The sequence below is a fragment of the Loxodonta africana genome, chromosome 22 (genome assembly GCF_030014295.1).
Source record: "Loxodonta africana isolate mLoxAfr1 chromosome 22, mLoxAfr1.hap2, whole genome shotgun sequence".
NCBI classification, from domain to species: domain Eukaryota; kingdom Metazoa; phylum Chordata; class Mammalia; order Proboscidea; family Elephantidae; genus Loxodonta; species Loxodonta africana.
The window spans coordinates 34,656,019-34,672,530 of NC_087363.1; the positions used below are offsets into that span (position 1 = coordinate 34,656,019).

Below are 16,512 nucleotides of genomic sequence, written 5' to 3' on the forward strand. Positions count from 1 at the left end.
TGCGCAGCCGCATACTACCAGCCCCGGCGTGCCCCGCGTGCCGCCCAGCCGGCTGGGCACAGTCTTCCCGACAGGCCTTGGAGCCTCACTGCATGGCGGGAGTTGTGGTCTCGGGGACGCGGTGCGGCGCGCGGCGCCCGGCCGGAGCGCGTGGCAGGAAGCGGAAGCGGCCTACAGCCCGGCCCCGGCCCCGCCCCGTGCTGCCCGACGCGGGGCTACACTGACGTGTCTCTCGGCCGAAAGGTTGCGCTCCGGAGCGGGCTGAGCCGAGGGCAGCGTCGCCTCACTCGGCGCGGAGCGAAGCTGAAGCGGGACCCGGAACCCGAGCAACCGACGCCATGGCGAGTGAGTTCCTCGGGAGCAGCCCGGGCGCCGCCGGGACGGATCAGACCCCCTTGCCCTCACCCGTCCATTCAGGCGCCCACCGGCCCGGCCTGCCCGGGTCCCCGCAGGCCGAGGCTCGCGTCCCCCGGCCCTGCTCTAGGGGCCCCGGGCGCCCCCACGCCTTTCTTTCTCTCTGCCCCCTGATCTCTAATTCTTCGTGGGCCGAAGGCTTCGCGGGTAGCACGGAAGGTTTCTCTTTGCCCTAACTCCTCTTATTTCTCCCCTCCAAGTCAAATTTCTGGAAGTCATCAAGCCCTTCTGTGTCATCCTGCCGGAAATTCAGAAGCCTGAGAGGAAGGTAAGTTCCCCAGATCGCTCTCAAAGAAGGCTGCGTGTTAAGTGTCTAGGTGGTTGAAGTTTAAAGTACAATTAACAATGGCTTCAACACGCCAGATGGCACTCTCTTTCCTCTCTCTTCCCCCTAAAGTATAGTTATGTCAACTGTGATGCTCCTGAGTTTCATAGAAAGATGACCTGGCTCTGTGGGGAGTTTCACTGAAATCTTCTTCCCTTGTTGGACTACCTTCTGTGGATGTTGCTTCAGTAAACAAAGTCTCGGGTTTACCCTGTCCCAAAAATGGATTCTGGCCTCAAAGGCCTCAGTCCAGAGACCCAAACTGAGTTACTAAAGTCCTAACAGGGTCAGACTATGGTTGAGTTTTCCCAGGAGTTAAGGGCAGTCACTTTATTCTGTACAAATGAGCATGTACTTTTTATGTAGGTTGTCACATTACTCTGGTGGCACAGTGGTTAAAGCACTTGGCTGTTAACTGAAAGGTCAGCAGTTCAAAGCCACCAGATGCTCCATGGGAGAAAGATGTGGCATTCCGTTTCCATAAAGATTACAGCCTTGGAAACCCTATGAGGCAGTTCTACTCTGTCCTGTTGGGTCACCATGAGTCAAAATCAACTCGATGACAGCAGGTTTGGTTTTGGTTTGGTCACATTTCTGAGAATGAAGGCATTTCAATGATGCCTGCCCGTTTTTACAGCAGGCACATTACAACAAGGAAAGAGAAATGTAGAACTATTTTGAATTATTGTTAAAATTTCTGTTGCTGCACAGCTAAGGCCCAAGATAGTGAGTGTTGCCAATACTGTATAAGTAAAGTCATTAATGAAGAAAAGTTTCATTAGGTTCTTAAGTTAAAGAGAATGAACAGTAAAACATTTTAGGCTCATTTTTTCAGACTGTTAATTTAGTCACATGTTTATGTATAATATCAATCTGGACACTTAAGATTCTTGGGGTCTCCTTTTTTTTTTAACTTGAAATTGTTCTACATAAATGCTCCACATTAATGGGCTAATTTCACTAGTGAGCTGTGAGTTGTAAAGCTCCCTGCCTGGCTCCCAAACATAATGGAAAGGATACGGGCCCTGGAGCCAGGCAAGCCTGAGTTTCACTCTTCACACAACCTCTTAATAGCTGTGTGACCTTGGCCCTGTAACTAAGTGTGGTAGGTGCAGCAACGGAAATACATACAGGGTATAACAGTGACTCAGGAAGGGATTAATTCTGGAGAATATAATTTCTCATTGTTTTGAAGGAGAAATAGATGTTTTCTGGAAGGCATGGGAAGAAACTGCAGGCAAAAGGAATATATAGTGTGCAAAGGCAAAGAAGACAAGACTGTGTAGCGTGTTGGAGGGGGTTGTTATATGTGGTTGAGTATTGATAGAGCATAAAGGGTAAATGGAGAACAGTAAATGGGTGGAAAGGGCCAGACAAGCTAGAACATCGCTTTGGCAGTAAGGTAGGAGGCTGAGAGTATGGTTTAAAGGCTATTGCAATAGAGAGGAGAACTATGGTAGTGGAGTAGGAGTCAAGGATGGATTTGGACGATTTAAGAGATAGAGTAGACAGAACTTTGCTTAAGATCATTTGAAGTTTCAGTGTTGAATTTGGTTGTACACAGGAGAGAGGAGACTAGATCATTAAAAATGAGGAATCTTGTAAAAATTGCCCACTCTTTTTTTCCCATAGTGATGTTAGTAAAAGCTTGTTACGTTACTGGTTAGTCTGAAATGGTGTTGCCCTCCCTTGACCTACTTCTAATTTCTTGTGTGATAGAGTGTCAGGTGGGAAGGAAGGCAGTCTCAAAAGGAAAAAGAGTTCTGTGACTTCACACCACATTTGGAGCACCGGCAGTATTCTGCAGCTTGAAGTCTCCATGAGTCATAATTGACTCGACAGCAGCTAACAACAGCAGCAATAGCTTAACTCTCTAAAACTTTGTTTGCACGTTACAGAGTAGATACTGGAGTGCTGTGTGGTCTGCGGGTTAAATGAGGTGGTACGTGTGAAGACCTGGTGCACAGAAAGCACGCTGTATATATACAGTGCTCACGTTTGGTTTGGTGTGTTCAGGGCTTCTCTGTGAACAGAGATGGGTCTGATTCGAGCCCATTTTTATTAATTTCCTTATGAAATAATTTATTTAACTTTTCTCCATTCTCTTCTATAGATTCAGTTTAAGGAGAAAGTGCTGTGGACTGCTATTACCCTCTTTATCTTCTTAGTGTGCTGCCAGGTAAACACAGGTTTAATGTCCACTTTTGGGGTAGGGGATAAGGATGGGCTGCAACAAGTGAGTTGACTGGTTTTCTCTTTGCTTGTTTCCAGATCCCCCTATTTGGTATCATGTCTTCAGATTCAGCCGATCCTTTCTATTGGATGAGAGTGATTCTAGCTTCTAACAGAGGTAGGACGCTGGCTCTCTGTACCTTTTCTCTGTACAGAGTGGGCTTGACTGGACTAATGTAGTTAAATTATAGGCTTTGGGTTTATGTGGAGTTCAGAGAGTGTGAAGAATGTGGCCTGGAAAATAGAGTGAAGAACATTGGTGTGCTACGCTGAATAGCCTTGCTAAATACTGGATTCAAGAACGAGACATTCTGTCGTGTTTGGAATTGTGTTTGAATGAAGCATGTTATAGAGTGAATTGTGTCCCCCCAAAATATGTGTTGGAAATCCTAATCTCTGTGCCTGTGATTATAATACCATTTGGGAATAGGTTGTTTTTATTATGTTAATTAGATGGTATTAGTGTAGGGTGCATCTTAAATCAATCTCTTTTGAGATATAAAAGAGATTAAAGGAGCAAGTGAAAGCAGCAGAGATGGGGTAAGATAGATTCCAAGACACATGGAGATGCCCAGGGAACCACAAAGCAGAAGCTGAAGAGACAAGGACCTTCCTCCAGAGCTGACAAAGAGAGAAAGCCTTCCCCTAGGGCTGGCCTCTGAATTTGGACTTTAAGCCTCCTAAACTGTGGGAAGATAAATTTCTGTTTGTTAAAGCCATCCACATGTGGTATTTCTGTTACAGCAGCGCTAGATAAATAAGACACAGTATAAAACCTGTAATAACAAGATAAGTTTTTGTTGTAGAAAATATAAAACATGGAAGCACATGAAATGATGACATTTTTACCTGTCTTGTAACACTTTCTTTAGAATATGTAATTCATTTCTCGGTTGCATTTTTATCTATAGGTTACACATATGTGTCAAAAATATTGTGTAATACTATTTTGTATACTCTAACCAATTACCTGTTGGGGGATTTTGAATGTATAGTAGTGTTGATATTGTGTTTGATTAACTTGTTTTTAAAATATAGTTCAAATTAAGTCCCTAATCAGTTGGAAGTATAGCTCATTTTATCATAACGGAAGTAGAGGTTTATTCACAGTTAGATAAAATTGTACAGGACCCCATTCCAGACTCTGGAAATTATTTGAATGTTATCCTTTTTTACTAGCTGATGAAGAGGTAAACCTTTCTTATCTCTGTAAAACCAGAATGGATCTGTTATGGTGAATGTAAATGCAACAATCTGTTTAGACACCATGTGACTTCCTCAACAGAATGAGACATTGCCTGGCAGGCAGACCGGGATGAATTGAATTGTACGCTAATCGTTGATACTTTGGGGTTATCCTCTAAATTAAACGCTGTTGCCAAAGTGAAACACATTGGATCTGTGTAAGGGGGACCCAGTCAAATCTTGCACGTTCACTTTCTTAATAATGTTTTGCTTTTCCAAGCTAATACTTCCTGTGTTTTGTCTCTGCCCTTCCTCAAGGCACATTGATGGAGCTGGGTATTTCTCCCATTGTCACGTCCGGCCTTATCATGCAGCTCTTGGCTGGGGCAAAAATAATTGAAGTCGGTGACACCCCGAAAGACCGAGCTCTCTTCAACGGAGCCCAAAAGCGTAAGTTAGATTGTGAATAATGTTCATACATCTCTAGTTGGGAGTTTGAATTTGCTGCAAAGTTTGGGGAGTTTTTCTTCATATGACAGAACCTCCTTGGCTCACCACCGCAGGTTCTCCTTGGCCTCTGTTATTGGGTAGAGCACTTCTGGGAGAGCAGAGGTGCTGGGCACCTGGAATGGGCTGGATGTGCCAGAGGTAGGAGAGTACTGACAATGCCCCCAGAGGCTGAGGTGATAGAGTGGAAGAAAGGGCTTGGAGGGTCAGTTTCAGTTCCACCAGGCACTTCATAGGACCTTAGACAAGTCTGTATGCTTCTTGGAGCCTCGATTTCCTCACCATTTAAAAGGCGATGATGTCTCCTTTAGAATTGTTGTGAGGATTAAATTAAATAATGTGTGTAAAACATCTGTCACAGTGCCTAGCATGTAGTAGTTATTTAGCAAGTATTGTTTTTTCTTCTTCTGAGAGTTTGGAAAGATTTAGCTTCGTGAAAAAGGAGATCTTCTCATCCCATCTCTGTCTACTAGCTGTGTGACTTTGGGGAACATTAGATGACAGCTCTTAGTTTCTTCTGTAAAAATGGGGATAATAATGGTATTTGTGTCATGTTAATTAGTAAGTGTTAATAGCAACAATGGAGCCCTGGTAATGCAGTGGTTAAGTGTTCAGCTGCTAACCAAAAGGTTGCCAGTTCAGACCTACCAGCCACTTCTTAGAAAGCCTATGGGGCAGTTCTGCTCTGTCCTATAAGGTCGCTCTGAGTCGAAATTGACTTGATGGCAACAGGTTTGGGTTTTTTTTGGTACTAGCAACAATGACCAGTCAGCAGAATTAACCCTGTTCACCCTGTTGCTGTTAAGTAAAATATATGAATTAGAAAATATTTTACCATTTCTTGTGCAGCCATATTTTTTTTTCCACACCAATGTGTTTTATGGATCTTGATAAGTTAGTAGGTTAAATAATTGAGTGAGAAAGACTGGTCTGTTTTAAACCTGTCAGTTCCAGGCACAAATCAAGATTTAAAGTATGTACATGTATTATTTTTCAGAAGCATAAAGCAGCTGTTTTTTCTTTGGTCTTGACAATTTTTTGAATATCTTCTGCCTTAAGAATTTAGTGTTACTGAGCACTTTTTAAAAAGTCAAGTAGGGACTATATTTGACAGATATTTTAGAGTAAGTTTTTATTTTACGCAGCAGAATAAGCAGAGAAGCTGAAATTGAAGGCACAAACACGTTCTTAGAGATCCGTGTAGCGTTGTGGAAGCATCAAATATGTGGCAGTTCCCTTGTGCCTAACAATGATACGTAATGAGATACAGGAGAGGAAGAGTCTATAAAAAGGAAAACTTCTATTCCGAAATAGCTTGGTAGCAGAGGAACTTAGAATAGTGAATAAAATGGTACCATTTTGGGGGGTTTTGCCTTAAAAACACATTAAATGGAAACATGAGAAGGGACCCATTTGTTCCACTGTTAATGGGCCGTGTTTCCGGGCTCGGCTGGATGGTGAGCTACAGAGGTGGCCAGCTGTGTGACAACACACAAGCTATCCAAGTGGCCTGACTTTGAATTTGGGTGCTGGGTGTTTGGGATATCACCAAATTGTGTGTCTCTGGATGTTTACTCAGTAATTTTCCTCCCTGATTTACTTTTATACAAACTAGATATGCCACTTTTCAAGTCTTTCACTTCTCCTTTACTAAAAGGAAAGTTAATTTAGGAAAAGGCGAAATTAAAGAGCAAGCGTGCTTTTCTTAAAAAGCAATTTGCATTGTCGTGTACTTTGATGCTGTGACTGCTTAGATGTTTCCTAGACCAGGCTCCTTGTCGGCAGTGTCAGTTTTTTTCATCTTCTCCCTGGATCCTGGCACCCAATTGGTGTTCGGTAACTGTTACCTTTACTACCATGTAATATCCCACTTGGAGAACACAGTTTTCTTTTGATTTCTAGTATTTGGCATGATCATTACTATTGGCCAGTCTATCGTGTATGTGATGACCGGAATGTATGGGGACCCTTCTGAAATGGGTGCTGGAATCTGCCTATTAATCACCATCCAGGTAATTGCTGTGCTAACATCCCCCCTGCTGACTAGCCCATCACACTTATACATCTCCAATAACAAGTCTGAACCACACATTTAGAAGAAAGTCTTCCTGAGAAGAAGCCAAAGGCCCTGTGTTTGTCCTTTCAGCTCAAATAAGGGAGACTGTACTACCCAATACCTGGGGGCTGAGGATGAGCTCTGACCCAGCCTTCAGGGTTTTTAACAGAGAAGCCCAGTGATTAAAAAAGGGAAGGACTGTGTCCATGGCGAGCAGTAATAATGCATTGTCTTTTTGGGTTTTTTTATATTTAATTTTTACAGCTCTTTGTCGCTGGATTAATTGTCCTCCTTCTGGATGAACTCCTGCAAAAAGGCTATGGCCTGGGCTCTGGTATTTCCCTCTTCATTGCAACCAACATCTGCGAGACCATCGTGTGGAAGGCCTTCAGCCCCACCACTGTAAACACTGGCCGAGGTAAGGACCCGGGGCTTTTCTGGTGGTGGGGTTCCATAAAAAGTATTAATGTGTGCAAAACAAAAAAAGAAAAGTTCCCGCATTCCGCTGAAAAATCACTTCAGTTTTAGGTACATCTGCATAGTTCTTAAAAACACAGACCTATACCCCTGTACTCGTAATGTCCTATGGGGTCGTTACGAGTCAGAATCAACAGCAACGGGGTTTTTGTCTTTTAATGTGTACTCATAACGATACATGACTTACATTTCTCACGTAAGGCTATTCCATGGACATTGGCCATGCTGGAACACCTAATCCTGCCTCATTTTTCTAGCACAGCATGGACTTCCATAGCAAAAGTGAAGCAACATTATTCTAGCCGCTCTTTTTCTGGTGGACATTTAGGTCATCTCCCCCCCACAACTCCCCCCTTTTTTAAGTTGCTGTTAAAAAAGTTGGACAGTGACCATCCTTCCATCCTTGTACATTCATCTTTTCATACTTTTGCAGTTGGTCTCAATGAGTAAATTTCTAAAAATGAGATGACTGAAGCAAAGCACTTTGTCACACGAAGGGCAACTTTGCACAGGAGGCCTGAGTTTGAGAAGTTTAACACCTGGGTTTCAGTCCTGGCTGTTCAGGACATACGTGACTTTGGGCATATTCTTTCCTCTCTGAACCTTGGTTGCCGGGAGTACATAAGACAAAATGAGTAACATGAAATAATAGTAGATGCATGTCAAATGTTAGTATTTTTCTTTATATCTACAAAGAGTCCTGTGGAAATCTCGTTACACAGGATGTTTTTAATAAAAATTTCTAAATATATGAGGGGAGCCTTAGAGTGAAACTTAGGAGGAAAGGGAAGATCAGCTTTTTTCATCACTAAATATGTTACTCAGAAGAGTCCCATGAGAAATAGCTATTCATGCATGTTTGAGTACTTTATTTGAACTGAGTGCTGGAAACAGAGTTCCTTGCCTCCAGAGACCATATAATGTCATTAGTGACACTGAAAATAAGTCCCTGGACAAATGAAGGCCACATGTACTCAGCAAATTACAAAGGGGAAGAATGTAACTTGAAGTTGGAAATGTCAGGAGAGTCTTAGTAAAGAGTGGGCAAGATCAAATGTGGTTCTTTGGGAGAGACATTGGGAGAAACTGGGATATGAAGGCAGGGCTTTTCAGGGATGGTTATGGAAAGGCAGGAGGATGAAGGGGTAGTGGTAGCTGAGGTGTGTGGAAGACTATCACGTCACCTGGTCTTGGGGGGACATGCTGGTTGTAGTTTCAGAGCGGAGGTGAAGGTGGGGCAGTCTGTAAAGGCACGGAAGCCCGGCAGCAACCGGCAAAGGAAGCCACAGTCCGTCCTGAAGCAGGGCGGTGAAGTGGCGGAAGCCAGGGCTTGACGGAGGGATGATTTTCACTAGATTGGGATGGAAAGAGACAGAGGCAGAAAAAGCCACCGGGTATTGTTGCGATAATCCAGGTTCAACAAGACTCCTAAAGCATCGATTGAGGGCGTTAGGAGAAAAGATGTCAGAGAGACAGGACAAAGGAACTTTGAAGGGTAATGAAAAACTGAAATGCAAAGGCAGGTTTGTTTTTGGTGTTAAATGGAAAAGGGCAATGTTGGGGACCTGCTGGAGAGAAAATGCAGGCAGGGTGGGGGTTCACAGCCTTGCCCTGGGCGTTGAGTGAAGCTGTGAGGGAGTGCTCAGCTCCTGAGGAGTGAGAGCAAGGGAGAGCGTTGGGGTGGAGGGTAGAGCCTTGGAGAAGGGCAGGAGGAGTAGTGCAGAAGTCACGGATGTTCCAGGCCGACTGCTGTGGCTTGGGGTGGGGACATAGGAAATACAGTGTTTTTTGTTCCTTTACCTAATGTGTTCCTTCCTTCACCAACAGGAATGGAGTTTGAAGGTGCCATCATTGCTCTGTTCCATCTGCTGGCCACGCGCACTGACAAAGTCCGAGCCCTTCGAGAGGCCTTCTACCGCCAGAATCTCCCCAACCTCATGAACCTGATTGCCACCATCTTTGTCTTTGCAGTGGTCATCTATTTTCAGGTGCGTCCGGATCCAAGCTCAGGGAATTGCAGTGGTCTGGATTTCAGAATACCTGGGCGTGTTTGTCTCCACTCAAACCCTGGAGTTTACTGAAATGGTGTGATGGCATTGAAGGGATCAAGCTCCCTTGTGAGCTGGACAAGTGTACTCCATCGAGTCATGGGAACTTGCCAGCTAAACAAAAGTAAGGCAGATCTAAAGTTTCTGAAGTCATGTTCCCTTGAGTTGGCCTTATCAGAAGGTAAGCCATATTTTTTAAGTTCTTAGTTCAAGAGAAATGAACAGCTCTGTATTGGTTTTAAGGGTCTGGGTTTTGCTCTTGTTGTATGAGACAGTGAGGGGATCCTCAGAATCTCTGCCTCAGAGGGCTGTTAAGGCTCCTGAACCATCTGTAGTTCTAACAGAGGCAGTTTTAGTAACTGAGTGCTGAAACCTCGTCACCGTCTTGTCCAGACGTTGTAGACTGTTCATGGAAAATCCCTTCATCTTGGAAAAGGCCATTCCTCTTGGGAGCTCCTGCCTTTAAAGTTCCCAGCCAGTTGCTTTTCCGTAGTTGGATTGATCTGTGTATTTTTTGATTGTCCGCTTTGTGTTCTGATGTTCATTCACAGGAAAGGAGAGTAGACAAAAAGGCAATTTAGTGTTTGTGAAAGGTATTTATACCAGCCAGATGCTTTTACTGAGAACCAAGTAAACTGTTTCCTCCTCCTTCCACAACATTTAGTCAGATGTCTGAGGAATAACAAGCTAACTCTTTCAGGACTTGGCTGGTATTTGCAGGAATATCATTAAGAATTTATTTTAAATCCTCTCTGTTTGAGCCCTTTTCTAGCAACTGGTGCCTGTAACAATGATGTAAAAGAAAGGCTTTCTATTCTTCTAGGGTTTCAGAGGGAGAGGCTGTAGTCTTAGAAAAGTTCAGCTTTTTCTGCTATGATTAAAAACATCTGAGAGGACTATGCCAGGGATGTGAGGATAACACCGTTGCCTTGTCCGGGAGCCTCTATAAAGGCACCAGGGAGTACAGAGAATACGAATCACCATAAGAAATGACCGCCGTGAGGGTGTTGATGTGGATCCTTCCAGGCTTGTCTGCATTCACACACCATGTGATGTAACGTGGTGGACTTTGCCTTTTACACAGATGGGATCATTCCACTGTTTGATTTGGTGCATTTTTAAACCTGTCTTTCTTAGAACCTTCTGTGTGTGTCCCCAAGTGAAGTAGTGGACGAGGAAGGGGCGTAAGTTCTTGAACACTTTCAGACTGGAGGCCCTAGAGCCAGTGTTCGGGGCTACCTCCCCTGTGGCAGGCCTGGTGGTCCCCAGCTGTCTTGTGTGTCTGCATAACGTTGGAAAGAGGCCAGCAGTGAAGGGATGTTTTGTTGTGTTTGACTTCTCAGGGCTTCCGAGTGGACCTGCCCATCAAGTCAGCCCGTTACCGAGGCCAGTATAACACCTACCCGATCAAGCTCTTCTACACCTCCAACATTCCCATCATCCTGCAGTCGGCCCTGGTGTCCAACCTGTATGTCATCTCCCAGATGCTGTCGGCTCGCTTCAGCGGCAACCTGCTCGTTAGCCTGCTGGGCACTTGGTCTGTAAGTGTGGGTGTTACCAAGAATACTCATTTTAGTGCGCTGGCTACTTGCAGATATTTCATCCAAAAATATTTTCTGATAGTGCACTTGGTAAATTCAGCATGTAAAATTTTCTTCCTGCTGAGAAAACTGTTGAGTGCTTGAGCAAACTTGTATTCTTTCTATCTGTTCAGGACTCTTCTGTGTCCTGCTGCTAAGGTAATGAGGCAGAATTCATGGGCTTTCTGTCTGTTCTTTCCAGGACACTTCTTCCGGGGGCCCCGCACGTGCTTATCCAGTCGGTGGCCTCTGCTATTACCTGTCCCCTCCCGAGTCCTTCGGTTCTGTGTTAGAAGACCCTGTCCATGCCGTTGTGTACATAGTGTTCATGCTGGGCTCATGTGCATTCTTCTCCAAAACGTGGATTGAGGTCTCAGGTTCCTCTGCCAAAGATGTAAGTACAAACTGCATTTCTAGAGAGACCTTTCCGTTGGGTAACAAGAGTTCTTACCTGCTGCTTGTATGACATTTTCTTGTCACCTCAGTATAAAAAAGTAGTCTGTGAATTCATGCAGAAGCTTCTCGCCTACTCTTTGGGGGAGAAGGTTTCAGTGAATGTGCATGGACACTTCCTGCCTCCTCCACGAGTAGACTTTGTTTAAAGTTATCTACGTAAATATTGTTCAGTGCTGGGGAGGAAAATCTGTGAATGTTCAGAACCACCGTGAAATGTCCAAACTGAAAATTGAATGCTGTCCTCTCCTCGGTGGGTGGTGTGCAGGTTGCAAAACAGCTGAAGGAGCAGCAGATGGTGATGAGAGGCCACCGAGAAACTTCCATGGTTCATGAACTCAATCGGTAAGTAGTTGGGCCAGGTTCCCCCAGATTCCTTTCACGCACATCACACTAGCCAAGCGGCAGCCGTGTGTCATTTCCTTACCCATCAAACATCCCAGTAGGCCTCAGAATTTCTGGTTCATCAAACCTCATCCTTGGGTTACAGGGTAGAAAAGTCCCGAGTCGTTAAATATTGATGAGGCTGCTAAGCGCTGGACGGTGGACATGTACAGATGAGCACATGCAGCCCCTCTCCTCAAAGAGGGAGCCATTTAAGTTGGTGCAGAGCAGAATTCTGAAATGGGGGCACGCCAGGAGGAAGGGCAAGCTTCTTCAAAGGGCTGGAGGCTTGCAAGCTCTGGGCCATCAAATAATAGAGTCTGAGTGTAGATCGGGGCCCGAGACTGAGGTGAGTCTGGAGAGGCTGGCCATGCAAGGCCTTAATGCCCACTAAGGGACTGAGAGGTGTTTGAAGCAGGAGGAAGGGGCAGGAGTTCATGGCCCTTTAGGAAGGTTAGTACTGGCAAATGGAAAACAGGGAGAGGAGGTGGCAGAAAGCCCAGCTGGGCTACTTGCTGTCAGAATTTGAGCCAGAGGTGATGGGAACTCAGATGTAGCAGGAGCTTCACGGGTGGGAAGGAGAGAGAATGGTGAGCAGCTGGCTGATGGAGGTAGGGGTGGGCACAGGGAGAAGTCTAGAGTGGCCCTCGGGGCGCTTATGTGGCACTCTGCTGTCCACAAGTTGCTTTCACACATGATGGAGCTGCGTCTTGGCCAGCAGGGCTGGGGTAGTAAATATTTGGGCTTTTTAGTCTCTATTACAACTACTCAGCTCTACTCTTGTAGCATTAAAGCAACCACAGACAATATCTAAGTGAGTATGGCCGTGTTCCTGTAAAACTGTTTACAAAATCAGGTGGCTGACCGCATTGGCCTGTGGGCTGTAGCTTGCTGACCCCCCAACTAAAGGAAGGAACCATGAGAAAAGCCAGTGTTGTAAATTATCATTTTCTAATGTATAACGGAATTTGTTTCATTTTCTTAATAGTTAGCCTCCAGACGTGCAACACTGTGCAGTAGGAATAGTGTGAGCCATGGATGTCATCTTAAGTTTCCTAGGGGCCACATTTAAAAAGCAAAAAGAGGCAAATGGAATTCATTTTAATCATAGTTTATTTAGCCCAGTGAATTCAGAATCATTTCAACATAAGAAAAATCATGATGAAGTATTTTACGTTCTTTTTTTTTTTTTTTTCAAACTAAGTCTTCAAACTCTTGCATGTATTTAACACTTAGAACACATCTTGATTTGAACTGGTCACGTTTCAGTAACCTCTGGAGGCTCATGTGGCCCTCAGTGACAGCACAGCTCTGGTCTGAACGTAGTTTGTGTGCTGACAGGTGACAGCACACGGCTCTCAGGGAGGCAAGTCTGTTGGGACTGCCAGTCCCTGGCTGGGAGTGGATGGATGGGTGGGTGGGCAGGCAGGATCGCCTGGTGTCAGGCTGACCACGCTGCTCTCCCCAGGTACATCCCCACAGCTGCGGCCTTCGGTGGCCTGTGCATCGGTGCCCTCTCGGTCCTGGCTGACTTCCTGGGCGCCATCGGGTCTGGAACGGGAATCCTGCTTGCTGTCACAATCATCTACCAGTACTTTGAAATCTTTGTGAAGGAACAGAGTGAGGTCGGCAGCATGGGGGCTCTTCTCTTCTGAGCCGAGTGTCCCCATGGACCAAGGAGGGGAACCGCTCTGGAGTTAGCGGGAAGGGAGAAGCGCAGAATCTCCCTACGTGAGCTCTCCTCACAGGAGGGCGCTGCTGTGGCATGTGGACTTCCATTTAATAATGTTTTTGAATTTTATATTCTTTCATTCCACTTTGTAAAATGCTAGGAATTTCCCAATTTGAAATTTTGCTTTTTATTCTGGCATTGGCAAAAAGAACTGTACAAATGAGGTTTTTATTCAGCCAATTGCCAGAAATGGTGAAAATGGTAAATGATATCCTCAAGTTTCCATTTAACTTTTTTTTTTAGCCTTCTCAGTGCTGTCTGTGGCCACAGTGGCCTCAGCTTTTACCCCACAAAGGAAATTCTTTGCTCTGGCTGAAAGCACAAACATTGGACTGTCTGCCTTTTGTTTTGGCATTTTAGGGAAGCTGGCAGAGTACTGTGTTTTCTGGTGGACTTGGGGAGCTTGTGTAATGAAACCTTACTACAGTGTCTCCTTCACAGTCAGGATTGGGAACATCTAGTTTAAGACTGGTTCTCTACAAGATAAAATCGTTTTTCCTTTTAAAAGTAGTTTTCTAGGACGGCTTCCACAAGAGGGCTGGAGTCCCCAGAAGATAGACCATCTGTTAACATTACTGCATCTGCCTAGTCAGGCTTAGAGGTGGAAAAGAATAGTCTGCTTGTCTCTGCCATCCCTGTAGTTAGCCTGTGCCCTTTGCTCAAGCAAGGCCAGCATTCAGAGTTGAGCCCTGCCGAGCTAGGATAGACAATTGTGTGGGAGAATCCAGAAGCGAGGTCTGTCTGTCCAGGTTGTCATCCCTCTGACTTCTCTGCGTGGTCCACACTGCTATTCCTCACTCCCCTAGCGAGGGAGGCATTTTTGTAGGCAATCAGACGTGGAAAGAGTTGACTTCATGTTCAAAAGCCACTCTACCTTCTAGGCTGAAAACACCCCACGTGTATTTTTTGAGCTTTTTTATTGTGCTTTGGACCAAATGCAAGTCATGTAAATGACCAGCTGCCACTGCTGTCCTTCACCTGGCTGGTCCTGTCCTAAGAGAGGAGGGTAGGCTCCAGTGCTCGGTATGAAAGGGCTCAGGGTGATGTCTAGGGTCAGGTCTGTGACTGACAGGTGACCTTCTGGGAGGTCCCCTTAGAGGACAGGTGCTGTCTCTATAGTTTAGTCTCAGCAAGGGCAGCAGGGCCATAGGCACTGCAGTCTTCAGGGACCTACAGTCTCAGAATGGCCGTGGGGTGCTTGTGGAGGGGCTCAATTCTATGAAGAAGCCCCTCAGGCGACTGCAGTTGTATGACAGAAGCCTCCAGCAGCAGGCACCAGTGGCCCCGAAGGCCAGAGCCAGGGCTGTGGCTCAGTGTTCTTTTGGTAGCAGAGGTGGCAAGCTGTGCCTGTCTGATCATGGTGGCACTCCCTGGCCACCTCACTGCAGTGCTGACCGGAAAACTGAGCTGACCAGGTAGGGGGAGTGACTTGCCTGAAGCCACCAACAGGTCAGCAGCAGAACCAGGACAGGCCCCAGTTCCAAACCTCAGTCCAAGGCTTACCACCCATCACACGTGGCCTTGTCTAGACCCAGTCCTGAGAAGAGGGGAGGCTCTGAGACCCTGACACCCTTCTGCCTCACGTGGTTTGCTCCCTGCCCCTGCCCCAAACCTCCCAGCCCCGATCCACTCAGCCCTGCCACAGAGCGGCCAGGCCTCCCACCAGCCCCACCACATGGGCTGCTGTGGCCTTGGACAGACATGGTGGCAGTGACCCAGCTTAGCCAAGGGGGTGAGTTCAGGGGTGCCAGGCCTTGTAGGGGCAGCATGCAGTCCCGCCTCAGCCTGTAACCAGTGTGCTGTTGGCACCAGGAGTTGTCTGGCTGGGCCTTGTGTGGCCTGAGCTCACACTCTGGTTAATGATCAGGGTGGGTGGGGGCTGACTCTGACTTTCAGGGGACTGTCACTGTGGACGCCAAAATGGCATAACTGAGATAAGGTGAATAAGTGAGAAATAAACTGAACTTTTTACAAGTTTCCTGGTAACATTGTCTTAATTTTAAATTCATTTTACTCCCAAAAAGACCAATAAGAGAAGGCATGAGTGCACCTTTAGGTGCAGAAGGTTTGGTTGGGTCCTGGTTTTGCAGAGTACAGCTGTTTCACAGCCCCCAGTGGGAGAGGGGCCATGCCCTTTTGAAAGGAAGCTGTGTTCCTTGGCGTCAGTCTCCCAGGGCTGCCATGACAAACTACCACAAAATGGATAGCCTCTAAAAACAGAACTTTATCATCTCACCAATCTGGAGGCTGGGAGTTGAGAGATCAGGGTGTCAGCCGTGTTGATTCCTTCTGGGGGCCCTGAGGGAGAAACTGTACCAAGCCCTTCTCCCAGCAACCCTTCGCATTCCTTGGCTTGCAGCTGCCCCCATTGTCACATGGCTGTCCTTCCTCAGTCTTCTGTCTTACGTGTCTCTTTTTTGAGGATACCAGTCATACAGGATCAGGACCCACTACTCCAGTATGACCTCATGTTAACCCAACTGATAACATCTTCAGAGATCCTATTTCCAAGCAGAATCAGATTCACAGGTATAGGGGTTAGGACTTCAGCATATTTGGGGGGAGGGATATGATTCATAACACTTGGGGACACTTGCTCTCATTTCCAGCTCCATGCTACAGTGCAGATCTGGTCACTGAAATGTTGGCATGATCTTGAGTTTGGCCCCAGACCAAATTTGGTAGCTAAGCCAGGGGTGCATCTACTGAGCCTTGGACCCCAGTGTTGAGTGGAAGGGAGTAGCAGGCATGATGGCTGCCCCCACAGAATGTACAATGCTGACAAGTCCCACCTGAACTGAACAGCAGACAACTGTGTTAGGAGGGAGAAAAACATAGCCAGTCTGGGTTTCGAAGCTGGTGTGTTATCCTGGACAAGGCCTCCTCCAGGCCGTCTACCACTACTGCAGCCTGTGCCTCCCCAGTAACCAGGTGCAGCCGGTGGGCAGGGAGCTTGCCCTTCACTTTCCAAGCCCACTGGGAACTAGCCTCTGCATCTCCATGTAGAGTCTTGGAGCTTTTCTTGGAGATACTCTCATTTTTGAGGTGGTGGTAGACCAGGGCAGGATGCCCCTCTGGGACCACTGGTGTTGGGGCCTTGGCCCTGCAGAGCCACATCT

General features: G+C 46.3%; 1 protein-coding gene across 2 annotated transcripts; it reads left to right on the top strand.

Moving 5' to 3' along the window:
* Nucleotides 1–212: 212 nt before the first annotated feature.
* Nucleotides 213–15,367, top strand: SEC61A1 (SEC61 translocon subunit alpha 1). Of its 2 annotated transcripts, XM_010589921.2 has the most exons (12): nucleotides 213–345; nucleotides 615–682; nucleotides 2,853–2,918; nucleotides 3,011–3,089; nucleotides 4,475–4,606; nucleotides 6,566–6,675; nucleotides 6,984–7,137; nucleotides 9,024–9,184; nucleotides 10,588–10,785; nucleotides 11,027–11,218; nucleotides 11,546–11,622; nucleotides 13,130–15,367. In XM_010589921.2, exons 1-12 carry the CDS (start codon nucleotides 339–341, stop codon nucleotides 13,314–13,316), a joined length of 1,431 nt encoding a protein of 476 aa, XP_010588223.1. In that variant the 5' UTR covers nucleotides 213–338; the 3' UTR covers nucleotides 13,317–15,367. The 2 variants fall into 2 exon arrangements, with proteins under 2 accessions (XP_010588223.1, XP_023403626.1); XM_023547858.2 differs by lacking the exons at nucleotides 2,853–2,918; nucleotides 3,011–3,089 and having other exon boundaries at nucleotides 217–345.
* Nucleotides 15,368–16,512: the final 1,145 nt, after the last annotated feature.